This window comes from Alternaria arbusti (assembly GCF_024043155.1).
Source record: "Alternaria arbusti strain BMP 1465 chromosome Unknown scaffold_37, whole genome shotgun sequence".
NCBI lineage: Eukaryota > Fungi > Ascomycota > Dothideomycetes > Pleosporales > Pleosporaceae > Alternaria > Alternaria arbusti.
In genome coordinates, this window is record NW_026249977.1 from 31,723 (window position 1) to 49,450 (window position 17,728).

The 17,728-nt window shown below is 55.7% G+C and overlaps 7 protein-coding genes across 7 annotated transcripts; 5 read left to right on the forward strand and 2 right to left on the reverse strand.

Moving 5' to 3' along the window:
• Nucleotides 1–886: 886 nt before the first annotated feature.
• Nucleotides 887–3,410, forward strand: J4E86_011568 (uncharacterized protein; the record flags this gene model as incomplete). The annotated part of the gene is made up of 3 exons (XM_051452059.1): nt 887–919; nt 973–3,300; nt 3,333–3,410. The coding sequence occupies 3 exons, from the start codon at nt 887–889 to the stop codon at nt 3,408–3,410; spliced, it is 2,439 nt and encodes an 812-aa protein (XP_051296753.1).
• A 1,532-nt stretch (nt 3,411–4,942) lies between these two features.
• On the forward strand, nt 4,943–6,107 carry J4E86_011569 (uncharacterized protein; the record flags this gene model as incomplete). Its single annotated transcript, XM_051452060.1, has 4 exons — nt 4,943–5,119; nt 5,194–5,595; nt 5,668–5,967; nt 6,021–6,107. 4 exons carry the CDS (start codon nt 4,943–4,945, stop codon nt 6,105–6,107), a joined length of 966 nt encoding a protein of 321 aa, XP_051296754.1.
• A 990-nt stretch (nt 6,108–7,097) lies between these two features.
• J4E86_011570 (uncharacterized protein) lies at nt 7,098–9,387 on the forward strand (the record flags this gene model as incomplete). Its single annotated transcript, XM_051452061.1, has 2 exons — nt 7,098–7,111; nt 7,176–9,387. 2 exons carry the CDS (start codon nt 7,098–7,100, stop codon nt 9,385–9,387), a joined length of 2,226 nt encoding a protein of 741 aa, XP_051296755.1.
• Nucleotides 9,388–10,212: 825 nt separating this feature from the next.
• J4E86_011571 (uncharacterized protein) lies at nt 10,213–11,622 on the reverse strand (the record flags this gene model as incomplete). Its single annotated transcript, XM_051452062.1, has 1 exon — nt 10,213–11,622. One exon carries the CDS (start codon nt 11,620–11,622, stop codon nt 10,213–10,215), a length of 1,410 nt encoding a protein of 469 aa, XP_051296756.1.
• Nucleotides 11,623–11,899: 277 nt separating this feature from the next.
• Nucleotides 11,900–12,862, forward strand: J4E86_011572 (uncharacterized protein; the record flags this gene model as incomplete). The annotated part of the gene is made up of 1 exon (XM_051452063.1): nt 11,900–12,862. One exon carries the CDS (start codon nt 11,900–11,902, stop codon nt 12,860–12,862), a length of 963 nt encoding a protein of 320 aa, XP_051296757.1.
• A 469-nt stretch (nt 12,863–13,331) lies between these two features.
• Nucleotides 13,332–14,709, reverse strand: J4E86_011573 (uncharacterized protein; the record flags this gene model as incomplete). Its single annotated transcript, XM_051452064.1, has 3 exons — nt 13,332–13,381; nt 13,436–14,578; nt 14,643–14,709. 3 exons carry the CDS (start codon nt 14,707–14,709, stop codon nt 13,332–13,334), a joined length of 1,260 nt encoding a protein of 419 aa, XP_051296758.1.
• Nucleotides 14,710–16,111: 1,402 nt separating this feature from the next.
• J4E86_011574 (uncharacterized protein) lies at nt 16,112–17,175 on the forward strand (the record flags this gene model as incomplete). The annotated part of the gene is made up of 3 exons (XM_051452065.1): nt 16,112–16,234; nt 16,366–16,937; nt 16,986–17,175. The coding sequence occupies 3 exons, from the start codon at nt 16,112–16,114 to the stop codon at nt 17,173–17,175; spliced, it is 885 nt and encodes a 294-aa protein (XP_051296759.1).
• Nucleotides 17,176–17,728: the final 553 nt, after the last annotated feature.

Here is a 17,728-nt window from a genome sequence, read left to right on the forward strand (position 1 = left end):
TGGCCGTGTCTTGACTGGCGCTGCCACTGGTAGCTGGCAGGCTGGAAAGCGCTGGATCCCGCATGTCGCACGGCGTTGGAGAAGATTGACGGCAGCCACATCTCGCGACATTCCTCCAGGGTGCGCGGCGCGAGCCAATCACGTGTCTACCAGCTCTTGACCTGACTTTTGATGCCAAACTCGACCCTCGAAGCTTGCACTCCAACAAGGCCGCTCCCGGGCGCTTTCACCGTCGTCTCTTGCTTGCTTCTTCCCGCAGACTCAACGCCCCCCTCGACAGCACCGGGCGTTCCAAGGCGGCAAGCCGTGTTGGGGAAGCCATCCAATTTCCCAGGTGCTCGCTCGACTGCCCAAGCCCCACCCAAGCCCATTGTCGAGCACCGTTGTGCTCGTCCCCAACGCGAAGCAGCGCTGGTTTTGGCGGTTCCTGTTGTTGCACACGCCCGTCCCGCGCCTCCGCTGCCGCAGTCGCCGCGCCAGTCTTTGGCTCGCCGCCAGTACTCGCCGCCTGGCCTGGCCGCGCTGTGTGTGCTGCGGATTTTGAAGCCCTGGGCAGCTCTGTCCTGCGCCGCTGCATATCGTGCTGCCTGTCCGCAGTTCCTTGCTTCTACCTCGCGCTCCGTAGGTCGAGTTCAACCCCCGCCGCCAAGACTTTCTTCGCCAGCATCCCAACCATGACTGACTCTCACTCTACTCTACCCTCCTCTGTGTCCCCAGTGCCTCGCTGACTGGCGCAGTACCTAGGTCGCCGCTACCGCCCCGGAGGCACCTCGTCCCCTCCCTCCACGGCCCTCGCACCGCGCCTTCCCTCCCAGTAAACGTCGTGTTTTGCTACGACAGCCCCGGCGCCCTACATGCAGCCGTCGTTGTCTGCGGCTTTCTCATCATGGATACCGAGGATGGCCACGTCTTCATAAGGGTGCGGTTCTCAATGACTAGCCTTGCTCGGAACATGCGTTGACACGGCTCTAGAACCTGGCTTACTTTGTACGAACCCACGAAAAGGCCCTCGCCAACGCCCTGCAACTGCAGAGGCAGATGCCCAAGAATGGCCAGGCCATTATCTCACCCTCGTCTCCCAACGGCCCCGCTAGTCCGCCCTCATCCTCGTCGTCAAGCGTCTGGGCCGCCGCCCTGTCTTTGCCGTCCCTGACCTTCACCTCACAGTCCATCAAGCCAGCCAAGCTCACATTGACGCCCCACCATCTCTTCTACATCCTTTCTCGATTCGAGGAGCTCGGCATACCCGTTGGTCCCATGAATGTGCGACTGGAGAACATCCACACGGACGCTTCACCCGCAAACTATGTCTCGTTCCTCGGCAGCGCTCAGCGCAGCAAAACAAAGTCTTCCGACCGCGACTCCATACATTCAGTGTCGAGCGTTCGCAGTGTCATGTCAGGCATGTCCTCGCTTTGGTCCACCTTTCGTATTGGATCAAACAGTGAAGCCAAGGCAGAGAAACAGAAAGTTCAACTCCAGGAAGACTTGCGATATCTCTACTCTGCATTTACTAAGATTCCCTGCCTGAGGCTGTCTCCTGACCACAAAGCTCGTCTCATTGCGGGTTATGAAGAATTTCCCTTCGACACCGCCGTCCCTTTGTTCGCTTTCAAGAATGTCACTGCGCTTGAGATTCACGATGTAGACTTTCGGCAATTCTATGGCTGGGACCGCCTGGCCGAAAACCTTCGCAGTCTTACTGTCAAGCGAGCAGGTGTTGACGATCCCGCTGACCTTCTTATCAATGTCGTCTTGGACGACATGGACAAGCGTCGTAGACGGTCGGCAAAGACACACGCTTCTTCCGCGCCTTGGTCTACCGCAAGCCCGTCCGCCAAGGTTGGTCAGTTGGCGCCATCAGAATCTCCACCACTTTCCCCTACCTCCGCCAGTAAACAGAGCACAAGCCCAAGAAGCGCGGTCGTGGCGCCGGAGAATTCGTCCAAGACGGGCCAGCGACAGCGCAGTACCTCTCCCACGCGGCCCCCAAGCTCTCGTCATGGTTCGTCCCATGCCTATGGTCGAAGCACTACAAATGCACCCAACATCCGCCGCTCGTCTGGGAGTTCTAGTTCTAGCGTGCGCTCTACCACCCCAAGAGGCAGCTCTTCTAACCTCCTCTCCATGGGCTGGTTTCCTGCAACCAAATGGCGCTTCTTGCGACATCTGAGCTTGGCCGACAATGCTCTGACCAACATATCAGTTGCAAGTCTGGCTCCCTTGGCAAACACATTACAGTCTCTTGATATTTCTGCCAATCTGTTTGCTGAGATTCCTGACAGTCTTGCCAGCCTGACCTGTTTGCGCGCACTGAACCTGTCCAATTGCATGATTGACAGCTTGCACTCTTTGGGTCGTAACCCGCTGCCAGCCATCACGACGCTCAACCTTCGTTCCAACCGCTTGACATCGTTGGCTGGTGTTGAGCGACTGCTATCTCTGGAGCGGGTCGATTTCCGTGATAACAGGTTGACTGATCCTACAGAAGTTGCGCGACTGACTGGTGTTCCCGACATAACTGATATCTATGTCAATCGCAATCCGTTTTGCAAGACGCACTCCACCTATAGAGTGACCATTTTCAATCTGTTCCGCAAGACGCCAGGCTATACGGAAGATATTGTCATCGATTCTGTAGGACCTAGCAATGCCGAGAAGAAGCAACTCGTTGACCGAGTTCCCGAACGCCATGGTGTTCCCATCGTTAAGCCGCCACCCGAGGATGACTCGCAAGCCCCGCGACACGTACCACCAAAGGTTGTCAAATCTGTCGATACTTCCTCCGACATAACAGGTGTGCTTCAGCGTACCGGTTCCCTGCAACGTACCAAGAGTGGGCGCAGTGCACAAGGTTCCCAAAAGAAGAAGAAGGGCCCTAAAAGGAGAATTGTCGAGCTCTCTCAGACCGACTCGCTGCAGTCGTCATCGCACTCTAGTTTGACAGGGTTGGCATACGAGGATACTGTCGTCGGACAAGCCCCTAAGATCACGAAGACTGCAAGCAACACATTGGCCACGGATACGCCCCGGCTTGTAGAGCCGTCCAAGGGACAAGTTTCTGGAGATCCTACCAAGAAGAGTATTTTAGAGGAGCGTACAGTCGCACACGAACCTCACACAAGCCACCAACAGTTGCCCTCAATCGATACCGCACCCCCGACCAAAACCGCCGATCCGGAATCAACGGAATTCGACGTCAGCGAGGACTTGTACAAGAAGAAGATCGAAGCCCTTCGGCAAGACTTCGGTAACACATGGCTTAGCGCGCTAGGAGACGAGAGCTGGGACAACACATCGGTCAATAGTTTTCCTTCGGATCGTGGGTATAGCTCCCCTACCATGCGGCCAACACTACCTCGTACACCGAGCCAAAGCATCGTTTCTGGTCGTACACTTGGCTGACCTAATTTCCCCCGATCTGTCCACTTGCGATACCCAAAACAATTTGTTCGCTTTGCCAGACTCGCACTGCAGCTTCCGGAAGCGGACGCTTTTGTCTATATAGTTTGTTCATCAATTCATTCACGGGGCTTCGGGCAAGGCGTTGGATAGATGTAAGTCGAATTTGAGCGTCGCAGTTTGTCACGCTCGTGGGACCGATCGAGACCATTTTCCGAGGCTGTTTCGACCTTATCGGCGGCATCTCTTCCTCTCCCTTGTCAACAGGCGGTCGTGTTGCATTTCTGCGTGTTCTCCTCTGGGAGCATAACGGCCATGTTCCTGGTTGAATGGATAGTGTAAGATAACTTCTATGCCGGCGCACTGTAGGTTGGTTGCCCGTTACCTTTGGCGATGAGTGCGTAGCTTCTTGTTCCCTTTGTGTTGCTTGTTAGCGTCGTCTATGTTCTGGTGAGGGAGCCCAAGGAAGAAGGCAGGCGTTGGTTGATCTATTGCATCATGAAGCGCGCATTAGCAGTGAATGCTCGCATGACTACAAATACAATAGCAGTTTCCTCGCAGAGGGTGCACACGTTCAGCATGTGTTGTTGACTACTGCGACATGTAAAGTGTATGTAACGCGTGAGGTGCTGCAGGCGCTCATGTGGGACATTGATTGGAGACGGCAAACACAGGCAAGGACTGGGTTGGAAACGGGGTGAGAGTGAAGGGCTTCGGCAATAGCTGGAGGAGTAGATACACCCAAGCCAGAAGCTTTGCGCAGATCAGAGACTCGCGAATAATTGCACCCTCTACAGTTGATTCCGCAAGGCAGTCGAGACGTCTGCAACCTCTCCCAGGTCCGACGCGCGTCTGTGTTGGGCTAGCACGCTCTGGTGCCAAGGCAGCCCCAGCCTAGGACTAACTGAAACGCTGCAAAACTACTACTCGGGCGGCGCGATCCTCTCACCACCGCAACCCAACCCGGCCTACAAATCAGCGTATACAAACACTTCGCGCGCGATCCCATAGGTATACTGTGTTGAGCAGTCGCACGCCGTTCGCCCCCAGTGTCCTCGCAGCCAGACCGTCCCCGCTTGCTACAGGCGGTGAAGTTACTCTTAGCATCCCACTCGACAGGCTTCCGGTCACAACAACGCCTCAGCGGCCCCCCCCCCACTGCACCGCACTCGCCTGCCCACGACGCAGCAGCAGCCCGCACAGGTATCGCCGTCTCAACAAGCACAATTGACCAGCGCACATCGCAGCCGCCCCACTCGTCGCGTGATCCCAGCTCTGCCGCCAGGCGCTTTTGAGGGGCTTTGAGCCATACTCCACCCGCCCATAGCGTCGACCACCCACGACCCGATCCGGCCGACTCTTTGAGATCAGAAGTACGTCGGCATTCCCATTGGAGCCCCCAAGGCATAGGGCACTGCTAACACGCCCGGTGCAGGAGAATTACCGCCAGTGCTACGCGCAGCCCTCTCCCACCCACCCGCGCGAGGTCTTCCCTTGCACCTTCAGCCACCCACACCAGTGCCAGTAGCAAGTCCCAGCTATGGCCGAGAACGAGGTGGACCTGGACTCCATCATAGACCGTCTGCTCGAGGTCCGTGGCAGCCGGCCTGGCAAACAGGTACAGCTGCTCGAGACGGAGATCCGCTATCTATGCACCAAGGCACGCGAAATCTTCATCTCACAGCCTATCCTGCTCGAGCTCGAGGCACCGATAAAGGTCAGTCACAACGCGCAGTGCTGCGAAGCCCGAGATCTGGCTTCTGAGCACCTACTGACTGCTTTGCCTTTCAGATTTGCGGAGACATCCACGGCCAGTACTATGATCTGCTGCGGCTCTTCGAGTACGGTGGCTTCCCTCCAGAGGCCAACTACCTCTTCCTAGGCGACTACGTCGACCGTGGCAAGCAGTCTCTCGAGACGATATGCCTTCTGCTGGCGTACAAGATCAAGTACCCCGAGAACTTCTTCGTCCTCCGTGGCAACCACGAGTGCGCCTCCATCAACCGCATCTACGGCTTCTACGACGAGTGCAAACGAAGATACAACATCAAGCTGTGGAAGACGTTTACCGACTGCTTCAACTGCCTACCCATTGCCGCCATCATCGACGAGAAGATCTTCACTATGCACGGCGGTCTCAGCCCAGACCTTAACTCGATGGAACAGATCAGGCGCGTCATGCGACCCACGGACGTGAGTCAGGCTCAAATTGCAACTGCAACTGCAACTGCAGTGTCCATGAAGCGCACAGGCTAACAAGGACAGATTCCCGACTGCGGTCTCCTCTGCGACCTTCTCTGGTCCGACCCAGACAAGGACATTACCGGATGGAGCGAGAATGACCGAGGTGTGAGCTTCACATTCGGGCCCGACGTAGTATCGCGCTTCCTGCAAAAGCATGACATGGACCTCATCTGCCGTGCGCACCAAGTTGTCGAAGACGGTTACGAGTTCTTTTCCAAGCGCCAGCTCGTAACACTGTTCAGCGCACCCAACTACTGCGGTGAATTTGACAACGCTGGCGCGATGATGAGCGTTGACGAGAGTCTGCTGTGTTCCTTCCAGGTAAGCTCTAGGCGCACAAGGTTACGTCGAACAGGTACTAATGGGGTATGCAGATTCTCAAGCCCGCAGAGAAGAAACAAAAGTACGTCCCCAGCCTTGGCAGCGGCAGAGCAGCGTCTCCTCGCACCAAGAAAAGCTAGAAGTAGCCATGACCACACTCATTCAGAATCAATACGAACTTCTCTTACAGCAGGTTTGGGCGTCGTTAGACGATGGCAATCGTTAGCCCACCCCCGAGACCCGATGCCGAACGACGCGAAACACGCTCCATCTCGATTTCCTTACCCCCTTTCAGCCATGGGCTTGCGGACGGCCGTTGGCATTTGTACACAATCCTGTCGTTGATTCTTGCCATTCCAGTACCGTTACACGCACACGACGACAAAGGACACGACGGTCGGCCCTCTCTTTCCCGGACGATTCAACGACGACGACGGTGGCTAGCCTTGGCGTTTGGCATGGTTGGCGGCGACACAAGAGGGCGGATATCAGAGCATTGTTTTATGTGGACGTCACAGGCAACAGCACTGGAGAAAGCGCGGAAAGGTCGAAGGGGGGAAAGACATGGTGGACAACATGGGGGAATTCACCGCTGGCTCGCGGCTTGTCATGACGGGGTGCGAGACGTCGATGCGATAATGTCAGTCGTTTTCTTTTCTCTTTGTGTCGCGTTTGAACAAGCAACCTTTTGGGGATGAAGCATGTAAGCTAGTGTGGAATGGAGTATGCGTATCCCTTGCTCGTGGTTGGCGTGTTTGCCATGGTGACCAAAGTGGATTGGATCAGCGTGCGACAGTGTCCGTGTCAGCCACTTGGATGTGGCGGTGCAGAAAAGCAGGCCTGCAGCAGGCAAGGGCGGGCGCGGGCGGCGTCATGGCCTGTGTGTGATTGGCGGCGGCGCGCGCGGGGGGCTTGGGAGGCGATCTGAGCGTAGGCGCCCGACGCGAGCGTCGTCGTCGTCGTCGTCGTCGTCGTTGTTTGAAGGTCCATCACGCAGTGTTTGTCAGACGCTCTTCGTCACGTCACTCCTTGTCCACCCCGTCGGCCGGCCGCGCCCTCGTGCTGTTTCGCTCGGTTGGATTCTGTCATGCCTGCGACGACATAGCACATTGCCTGCATCGCCATCTGCCATGGCCGAGTACTCGTACGTCCACGTTGGCCGAGCGAGGCGCTGCGTGGGCCATCGCTAACGTCCATTCTCCCACCAGCTTCATAGCCCACTCGGCCCCCTGGGTCCACGGCTCAGGTGCAATGACGCCCTCGCGACTGCGCTCTCTGTCGCCCATGCCCAAGAGCCATGTCACACGATCCATGTCGACACCACAGCTCGCCAAAACCGCCCAGTCGCAATCGCAGTCCGAAAGCGACGGCATCAACACCATCCCCGACCCGCGCTCGGCCACTCCACAGCCGCCTCTGTCGCGCCACGACTCGACCGACTCGCACCCCGACCTCAGCCAGGAAGTCTCGACCCTCAGCACCAAGCTCATCAACGCCATCAATCACTCCACCATGCTCGACGATGCACTGCAGCAGACGAGACACGAGCTCGACGCCGCGCGCGAGAAGCTGGCCCACCTCGAGGCCCAGGTCAAGGCCCATGAGGCCAAGCTCTCCACGGGGCTGCTGGTGGACAAGGTCGTCTACGACAAGATGGAGAAGCAGCTGTCCACGGAGCTGCGCGAGGAGCGCAAACGCAGAGCCCACGCAGAAGCTGCCAAGCGCAAGACGGACAGCGAAGTCGAGGCCCTGACGGCTGCCCTGTTCGAAGAGGCCAACGTCATGGTTGCAGCTGCGCGCAAAGAGACGGAGGCTTCGGAGAAACGCGGCGAGCAACTCAAGCAGCAGTTGGGCGACGCTGACGTCCTGCAACACTCCCTCCAGGACCAGCTGCACGATCTCAAGGCCGTTGTCGAGAGGATGAGCTCTCATGGCGACGACAACGAAAGCCACGCTCTCACTGCAACCACCGCTCCGTCAACACCAGGCATCGCTCCGGCCGACAAGATGAGCAAGCTGTTCGAGGCCATGAACCTGACACCCACCACGCCGGGAACCGACGACATCAGCCCCGATCATCCCCTCCACTTTTCGCATCTTATCCATCCCGTACTACGCTCCGATCTTGCCGCTTTCAACGAGTTTCAGGACATGCTCAAGATCAGCGCCCGTTCCTCTGCCCCAGCAAGTCGCGCATCCAGCGGCAACTACAGCAGCCTGAATGTGCTGGGACTGGCATCACTGACCAACAGCTCCACCACGTCGCTGCCCTCCAAGTCGCCCACCTCGGCTACCAACTCACCTCGCGAATCTGTAGCCACTGCTGGTATGCCCAACCTCAAGGACGAGAAGTTCTATAAACGTGCTCTGGTCGAGGACATAGAGCCAACACTGCGTCTGGATATCGCCCCCGGTCTCTCATGGATGGCACGCCGCACGGTACTGAACAGCATCACTTCTGGTTCCCTGGTCGTAGAGCCGAACCCTGCTCCTCCATCCAAATTTCGGGTTCCCATCTTTCCATGCTCGCTTTGTGGCGAAGCAAGGAATGGTGATCAGTACGCCCGAAAATTTCGATTCAAGCCCTCCGATACTGAAGACTCTCAGCGCTACCCCTTGTGTGACTGGTGTCTGGGTCGCGTTCGGGCAACGTGCGACTACATTGGTTTCCTACGCATGGTAGCAGCGGGGCACTGGCGCGCAGAGACGGATGAAGAGAAGAAGTCGTCCTGGGAAGAGAGTGTGCGACTTCGCGAACGCATGTTCTGGACTCGCGTTGGTGGCGGTGTGGTTCCTTCCTTCGTTCCTTTGCGAGATGGCCCACGCAGTCCCACATTCACGAACAGCGATGTGAAGATTGAAGAGAGGATGAGTGAAGAGAGCATCATGTCGTTTGAGCCTCGAGACATCACAGCAGGTGGTTCTGCTGCGTCGATGGCGAATGAGCCAAGGAAGAGCGATGAAGACCCTTTTCGGAGCAAAAGCGGTGATAAGGTCAAGAGAATTTCCATTGGCAAGACGGTCCTTTTGAAGCACAACGACGCTTTGACCTCAGAGTCCAAGACAATCGCCAATCCGGAAGCCGAAACATCGTCAGCCGAAGCTCACCACGGTAGTCAGAATGAGTCTGTCACTGCAGCCCCGTCAATACCCTCATTGACAGTGGAAGAGGAAAAGGATATTGAACAGCAAGCTGAAGCTCAACTCCAAGACGAAGTGAACAAGTCTCTCGATACCAGGAAAGCAACAGCGGTCTCTGAACAGGAACAGGAAATGACGAAGCTGGAGGATCCGCGCCTACAGCGTCAACGCTCCTCTTCGAACCCTGCACCTGCTTTGCCGAGCAGAGAGAAGGATGCCGGTGGCAGTAGACTTAGTTTGAGGATGCCCGGTACGAGCATGCCTGGTGCTTTCGACTGAGCCATACATGATGCAGTAACTGGCTGATTCTTGTAGGGTAACTCGCTGTTTACCGGTCCTGTGCTTGGAGTTTTACACGACCATTACTCTTTTATTCAATCATCTTACACTATCCTAGTTGACGTTTGTATACGGCGAGTAAGAGGCGAATGCTTTGGTTGTTTTTCTTTACTTGTTGAGCATCTTCAGTGGCTTGTTAGAGGGGTAGGTTTACGGACCCGTTACTGTCGGATATACACATAGCAAGAGAGGTATCTTCGCTGCTAGTTCTCGTCTCGGGATGGTGGGAACTTGAGTTTGATGGATACCGGGAGTTCTTCTGGTAGTCTTTTGTTCTGGTTAAGAAGCTTTGGGGGAAGGGTTTGCGGTGGGCAGGAGTATTATTGGTCTGGTTGACTAAACATGTTGGATGTGTGTCTTTACACATAATGTACTATAGTTTTATCTAGTACTAGCTCTTGGAAGATAGGACTAGAAAGAGAAACGATGAAGAGTAGGAGAAGAAATATACACATTGACCATGTCCATCGCCTGCAGTTCTACTAATCGCAATCTGTCGTTTACTTCTTTGGTATCGAGAGAATTACAAGGACGCTGCTATTCTTTCGATTGCTCTACTGTTATGCCTGCCGGCTCTTGGGTGGACATGTGCATCATCAGAAGCCGGGATATAAGCAGATCTACGCTCTAGGGACATGGACATGGCGACTGATGGCGCATTCTGCTCTGCGGATTGTATCTAGTATTGATTCTGATAGCCCGTGGAGCGCTGTGTAGTCGAACTGTGCAAAAGGTTTGGCCGTAGCGTCAAAGACGAATGCCGTCTCACGGTGTGCCTTTCTTGTGGGCTTCCGCGCCATCCCTCTTAATCACCAAGTCCGCCTCCGCCCTCCCCCCTTTCTTACTCCCTACCAGGGGAAGCTCTTCTTCCATGTCATGCTGCACCACCATGCTCTTGCCCTTGATCAACTGCATAACCATATAGTTCATGGCACATCGAATACCCAATTCCTCGCCTCGCCTCACAATCCAGCCGTTGAGATAGTCAATCTCGGTGTGCGCACCCTGACGCGTATCGGCTAGCATACTGCTCACGTTGTCGCTGGTGCGGTGTGCAACGGCCACAACCACGGTTTCAAGGCGGCCTGGGTCGAAGCGCTGGGACACGTTGGGAATGTATTGGAGTTCGGGGAGGGAGCGAATGACGAGGCTTATCTCGGATAGGAGGAGGCGCATTGTGCGGGTCAAGGCGTAGTTGTTCAGAATGGCGCCGTTGCGCGCGTCGAGGAGGGCGGTTAGGGGGTTTATGATGCAATTGACGGCTAACTTGTCGAGTTGGATTTGCAAGAGATCGGGGGGCGAGAAGGAGGCTGCGCTTAGTACTGGAGTGCGGAGGAGGGTGCGAAGTAGATAGCGTTGGTTAGGCGTGAAGGGGAATTTGGCGCTCCTTGGGGGTGGGTACTCTGGATTGAGTTTGTCGGGAGGGTGCGGGTAGACGGGCTTGCCATCTCTTGATGCGGAGAATCTTAACTCGGGGGTGTAGGGCTCGTTGGCATGGCCGTCTCGTTGGTGGGGTAGGATGCCCAGCGAGAGGGTGCCGAAACCAGCGTGGACAGTAGTGAAGCGACTGTGTGGCGAGGCGTGCATGCCATGAGAGTTGATGCCGAGCATATAGTGTGGCCGGTGCTCAGGGTCCGGGAAGACGGCCGCGTTGACTTGGTCGATGACGCCCATGCCGTTGTGCAGGAAGCAGACGACCGAGTCCTTGTGCAGCCGGTGCTTTACGGCGGAGATGGCCTGCAGGACATGGGGGGCTTTGGAGCAGACGATGAGCGAGCTGATGGGCTCAGCAGACTCGCCAGGCAGCATCTGAGGGCCTTGGGTCGTGTCTAGCGAGGAGGGATTCAGGCCGACCTCGTGGCCATGGTAACGAAGACGGGGGATGGCTAGCTCGGCATCGTAGCCGTCTCTGGTGTCGACACGGCCGTCGGTGACGAGGGCCAGGCGGCGTTGCGAGTCGTTCCATTCGTTGAACTTTTGCCAGCCCCCGAATACCAGCGTTACTGGAGGAGGGTTGGGTATGCCGCGCAGGGCGTGGGCAATGAATTTGCCCACGTTGCCGACACCGATTATGTAAATGCGTCGGTCGAGTACAGGCTGTCTGCGATAGAAGTCGGCCGTGTGGCTGGTTGCGCCCGTGCTGCCTGCTGTAGCGTCTGGCGGCCAGCTCGTCATGAAGGCTCTCGTCCGAGCGGAAGCCAGCCGGCGTGGGCGATGGCTACCGGCGGCGCATCGTGATGGTGCGTGGGGTATCCGAGGCCGGAGCCTGGGGAGAAAGGGTGAAACGGAGGAGAACGACAGCTTGAACGACTTGGGATTCCCATGGGCTTCGGGGCCGAGGCGAGTGAGTGAGGCTGTCTGCTGTGAGCGATCCGACGCTTGCACGTCGGAGCGCTCGGCCCGCTACTTTTCTTTGGCGTGCGCATGCGACCGCTTGACCTCCATCACCACCATGGACCCGCAGACCGACCTCCCCGACCTCGTCGAGGACCTCGAAGTCAACATCGATGAGCTCACCGCCGCGCTCGACCCTCTGCTGGCCGCGCCTCTTCACACGACCGCGTCCTCTCTCCCGCTCCTCGACAAGGCAGAGTTCTACTGCATGTCCGCATACGCCATCGAAGCTATTCTCTTCTCCGTGCTCAAGGCGTCGGGCGTCAATGCCACGCAACACCATGTCTTCAAGGAAATTGCCCGTCTCAAGCAGTACAACAGCAAGATCAAGCACACCAAGGACCGCGGCGTCATGGGCAGCGCCGAGGGCAGAGCGCGACTAGACCTTGGCGCCGCCCAACGCTTCATCAAGCACGGCCTGGCTGGCAACGACAGGTACGACTTGGAGCGGCAGGAGCGCATGGCCAAGGAGAAGGCCCGCGCCCACCTCAAGGCTCAAAACATCAACAAGAAATTCGACTCCGACGGCAACGCCCTCGAGTCTACTGACGCCACGTCCAGCAAGAGGGCTGTCGATGAGCTCAATGCTCAGGAGGACTATTCGGACAGCCACGTCCTGCAAGGCTCCGACGAAGCAGAGCCGGCTCCCAAGAAAGCTCGCGTCGACGCAGCTGCCGAATCGCAACAAGAACCCGCGCCAGATACCGGCACACCGCAGCCCAAAAAGCGCCGTCGCCCCGCAAAGAGAGACAACAAGACAACAAAGACCAGGCAGGACTTGGACACAGTCAGCCTTGCAACACCCTCAAGAGCAGAGGAGCGCGTAACGAGGACGAGGAACAAGAGGCTTTCGACGCAAAACTCACAGGAAGACGAGCCTGTAGTGCCGACCCCAGATCGCGCGCCCAAGACGCGGAGTGAGACTTTTAGCGCGCTTCTTGATGGCTCGTTGAACCAAAACAAGAAGAAAGGGATTGGTGGTAAAGGAAACAGGAAGGGGGGCAAGGGAAAAGCCAAGTGATTTCATGGCCATGGGTTTTCACAGAGTCCATTGGGCTGTGCGACACATCTCGAAACCTCTGAATATTTGAATTCACTCCCGTCATACGGCGAGCGAGTGGTCGCCGTATGCATTGGCAAGTTTGTGCAAAAAGTAATGATACCCCCTAATCAAACTTCTTATAATTTCGACACCATTGCACGGAGTATATACACTTGATCTGAGTGCACTGACGAGGATATACCCCATGTGCGAGTACATGCGAAATTACAGATCTATGTTAACAGCATCATGGATGCATATAACAGACAAGTATAACATTGCTCATCAAGAGCGAGCACTGCGACAGAACCAAATTGACAGGGAGATTACTATTCATTGAGCTACTACGCTACTTGGGGGTATTCATGCAAATCACACCATCAAAACCACCATGTGACTTGCTCTCGCAACACACTACGAGTGAGATGGCAAAAAGACGACGACAAATCTAGTCCATGATGCCAGTCTTGCCGTCGTGGTCAGCGTCCTTCTTGGGGTCTAGAGTGTCTTGTCAGCGTCAATCCAACTTTCAACCGCATGGGGAAGACTTACTCAGCTTGTCCATCATGGATGGCTTGCCGTGAACATCAGTGGTACCATGAGTGCCGTGAGCGCCACCTGAAACGTGTTGGTCATGTTGCAGAGAAGAGTGAGGCTCAGCGTGGGAAACAGGCTCGGTGAGGGCCTTGGGAAGATCGCCACTCTCGTTGTTGCGGTGAGAGAGGTTGTCACGGCCTGTTCCCTCGACCTCCCCTGGGACGGTCTTGACGTGCTCACCTGTGGTGTATCCTCCTTGGCCCATGTTGCCTGAGCCGATGCCGCCAGCGTTGCTGCCGTAGGCTCCTGTGCCTGTACTGCCTACACCTCCGACACGCGGGTCGGCCGAGTTGGCCATGTGAGAGCTGTGAGGACCAGTGGGGTCATTGTGAGAGTGGCCAAGACCGCCAGTGCTACCTACACCCCCAACACGCGGGTCGGCAGAGTTGGCCATGTGGGAGCCGTGGGGGCCGGTAGGGTCGTTGTGGGAGTGTCCAAGACCACCGGTAGTGCTATGGCCGGTGAGACCGGTTCCAGTAGTGTTGTATGCGCCAGCTCCAGTGCTACCAACACCACCGACGCGGGGGTCAGCCTGGTTGGCCATGCGTGAGCTGTGGGGACCAGTTGGGTCGTTGAAATCGGCAGTGCCGTGACCACCAGTCAGTCCACTGCTGTTACCTGAGCTGTAAGCTCCAGTAGTCGAAGAGCCGAGCCCTGTGCCGGTGAGGCCGCTGCCAGTAGTACCATGGGTGCCGTGGGACTCAGTATACTGTCCAGCACCATAACCGCCTGCGCCAGCAGTGTTACCGGCGTTTCCAAGACGGTCGGAGTCGACCCGGGGGTCAGCCTTGTTCATCGTGTGGGAGCCGTGAGGACCGGTAGGGTCATTGTGAGAGGTAGAGCCGTGGGTAGTTGAGGACCCGAGACCAGTGCTCCCATGAGTGGCTGATGACCCGAGACCCGTAGAACCATGGGTAGAAGATGTGTACTCGGGGTTGCGCTCGCCATGGCTACCAGAAGTACCGAGGCCAGTGCTTACACCAGAGCCATGGTGGGTACCGGAGAAGCCCCCAGTGCCAGTGGTAGCATTGGAAGTATTAGGTACAGTAGGATCGGCAGTGTTGGCAGTATGAGAGCTGTGAGGACCGGTGGGATCATCTAGAGAAGTGTGAGTAGCTGACGGTGGTCTTCAGGCCCTCGGCAGTCTGCAGGAAGTGCTTACCATGGGTCTTGTCCTTGTGCATCACCTGGTCGACCTTGGCCTTAACTTTGTCCATCACTCCTGACATGATCGCGGTGTGAACTTTGAATAAGAGGTGGTATAGATAGCTGATTGGGCTTGAATGAAGTTGCTTAGAGTGTTGCGTGGGTGTGGTGGTCGTCGTTGCGTAGATGGTCACCAAAAGCAAGCGCTGGTGGTCTAATATATACACCACAGGCGAGGGCCAAAGTCAGAGAGACCCATGGTCCTACGTCATGCCTTTGCATCAGCACACGTCGTACAAACGGCACCTGGGCAGTCACTGCTCACATCCCTGTTTCCTACTTTGGTCTTGGCACCTTGATCGAGGGAAGTGCTGACCACGCTGAAGCCTACATTGACGCTACGCTTTCTGGATTGCTGATTTTATCCCAACGTAGGCTGCACATCCGCGCAGCTTTTTCGAGTATACGAGGCGTTTGGCTCTATCCCCTAGCACAGCCACTGGTGACTACCTGGCTCAACTCGTGTCGGACGTTATGCACGATGTGCCTGTTGTTTTCAAACGTGGCCATTGCAAGCCCCAACCGGCCATGGGTCGGTATTCTTTCCCTAATCCCTCAGCTTATACCTGCCGTGGCGTTCTCTCCTGTCTGCCGCTGCCACAAGATTTGGCTAATTACATCAGCCACTCCAGCGCTGAACCCTCGATGAGGGGCTTCGCGACGGATGCAGCTAGCCAATGTCCGGTTCGGTTGTGGTGGGGGCTAGCACGCGGCTGGCGCTGCGTCATTTTGCGATCCGGTGCATGGAAAGTGGGGAAGAGGAAAGCTTAGCCACGTCTTCAATTCCTGATTTACCCTGTCTTGCATCGGATTTCTGGTCCTTGACGCGTGTTTGTAGCAGATCTTCTGTAAAATCTTGATAACACCGCCACATTTACCTGGCACAATGGCCACGGTGGGTACTTTGTCAAGGGCCTAGAAGCGTGCGAATCCGGCATGGACTCACTCCTGAACTTGTGCCTTGGAAATGCATTCCTGAGCCATCGCCCATAGGTGGACTATTCTGAACTATTGCAGCATCAGCGGGACAGCAAATTGCCCTGACATTGCAATTACGCAGGATTCCCTGCACCTCAAAGCAAATGCGCAAAACCAGCACTGTATGACGTGCCTTGCACTGATCCGCTACCGTCCCAGCTTGCCTTATTGGCATTCTATACAATAAACATGTACCATCTCTCGGGTTTCTTCTCTCCTGCGGTAACAAGTTATCTGCTCAAACTACGTAGTTGGCGCAGGGACAGAGTCCGCGTTGTTAGGATTGGAGCTTGGGCCAAGTACGCGATTATGACGTAGTTTTCCACATTCCATAGCTTCACCCCACCAACACCTGGGCAAGGGAACACCACTTGTCTTCCATCACGACTCAGACGCCTTTCCCTACTTCCTAATCTTCTTAACCTTTCCGATCTATCCGTTGCAACCATGTCAGAGTCCAGAGTGAGAGTACCCGACAAGGTCAAGGAAGTCGCCAAGGAAGACTTCAACCAAGCTAGACAGCTTGCCTCAGAAGCTGTTCGCTCGGCCGCATATCTCTACCCTTTCAAGGTACGCGTCTGAATCCTTGCTACCTACATTGCATCGACGTTTGCCTGGAGAGGCCGGTCTGGGAGTGCTTTTCGGCCCTCTCGACCACACTAAGGGATTGCATTCAAAGCACAACACTGACATGACCCAAGGGCATTGCGTACTTCTTCACACACCGTGCTCTATGGAAGCCTCTCGCTGCGAAACTGGTCCCTACTGTCTCGCTCGGTCTTGGTGTCACCGTGCTCATGTTTGCCGTCACATACATTCCCCAAGTCGCACTTCTCACCCTTTTCAACGGACCACTCGCAGTCTTCACCACGGTTCTACTCGTACTCAGCGAGTCGTCCACTATTTTCTCGGTTCTCAGCAAGAACTTCCTCATTGACGAAGCGCTTATTGATACCTTTGATTCAACCTTGGTCAGCCGTAACCAGACCACATTGGTTTCCAAAGAGCGCCAGGTAAAGTCAGGGAGCGACCCCGTCGCAAAATTGGGCAAGCTCGTCTCGAAGCCTTTCGCGAAATTCGCCCCCAGCGCCATCATCCGATACTTCATGTACCTTCCGCTCAACTTCATCCCAGTCGTGGGCACCGTACTATTCGTCATCCTCCAAGGACGCAAGTTTGGTCCCACCGCACATGCCCGCTACTTCCAACTCAAGCAGATGAAGAAGCAGGAGAAGGAGCGCTTCATTGACGAGCGCAAGGCCGCATATGCTAGGTCGGTCCGTCTACGTGTAGTCATATTCAGACCACTAACCTTGCATAGTTTCGGCATCCCAGCTGTCCTCCTCGAACTCGTCCCGATTGCCGGAATCTTCTTTTCCTTCACAAACACCGTTGGCGCTGCGTTGTGGGCTGCCGATATGGAGCAGGGCGTTCAAAGCGGCGAGGCTAGCACCACGGCGCCGAACCTACGCCAACAAGCTGAACTGGCCAAGAATAGGCGGGAGTTGTGAGAATACACTGCTCTCGGTGTGAGGATAGATTCTTATCAAGTGGTGCTAATGATTTCGTCCAAGTGAAGTCGAGCCTTACGTTCGTTACGGAACTGATGGACGCTACCGATACCCGTGGAAACCTTAGTAGGCGCGAGGCAATCTGCTTGGTTGGCCGTAACATTCAGGAACTGCGTTGTTAGGGTGCTGTTGCCATGAACTGTGATAGCATTTGGCTCCACAGTGGCTTATCTAGTGACAACCAAAACCAAAGACCTTCTCAGGATATTGGTTACATAACAACACTGTGACGCTTTCAGGCAGCGTCCGTCTGTTCATGTTCCACCCCAATACGTAAAACCTAATGAATGATCAAATTCTGATAACTATGGCAATTGCGACAAGCAACTAAAGACTTTTTCACATCACTTTCCGTGGTAGCTTTTTCCTGCGATGAAGTTGTGTGAACACACTTTATGCTCGAACCAAGGACAACTCAAATGTTGCACGAAGTAATATCATCACCAAGAATTCATTACAGCTACTCTAGAGTAGACGTGATTTTAGTACTACC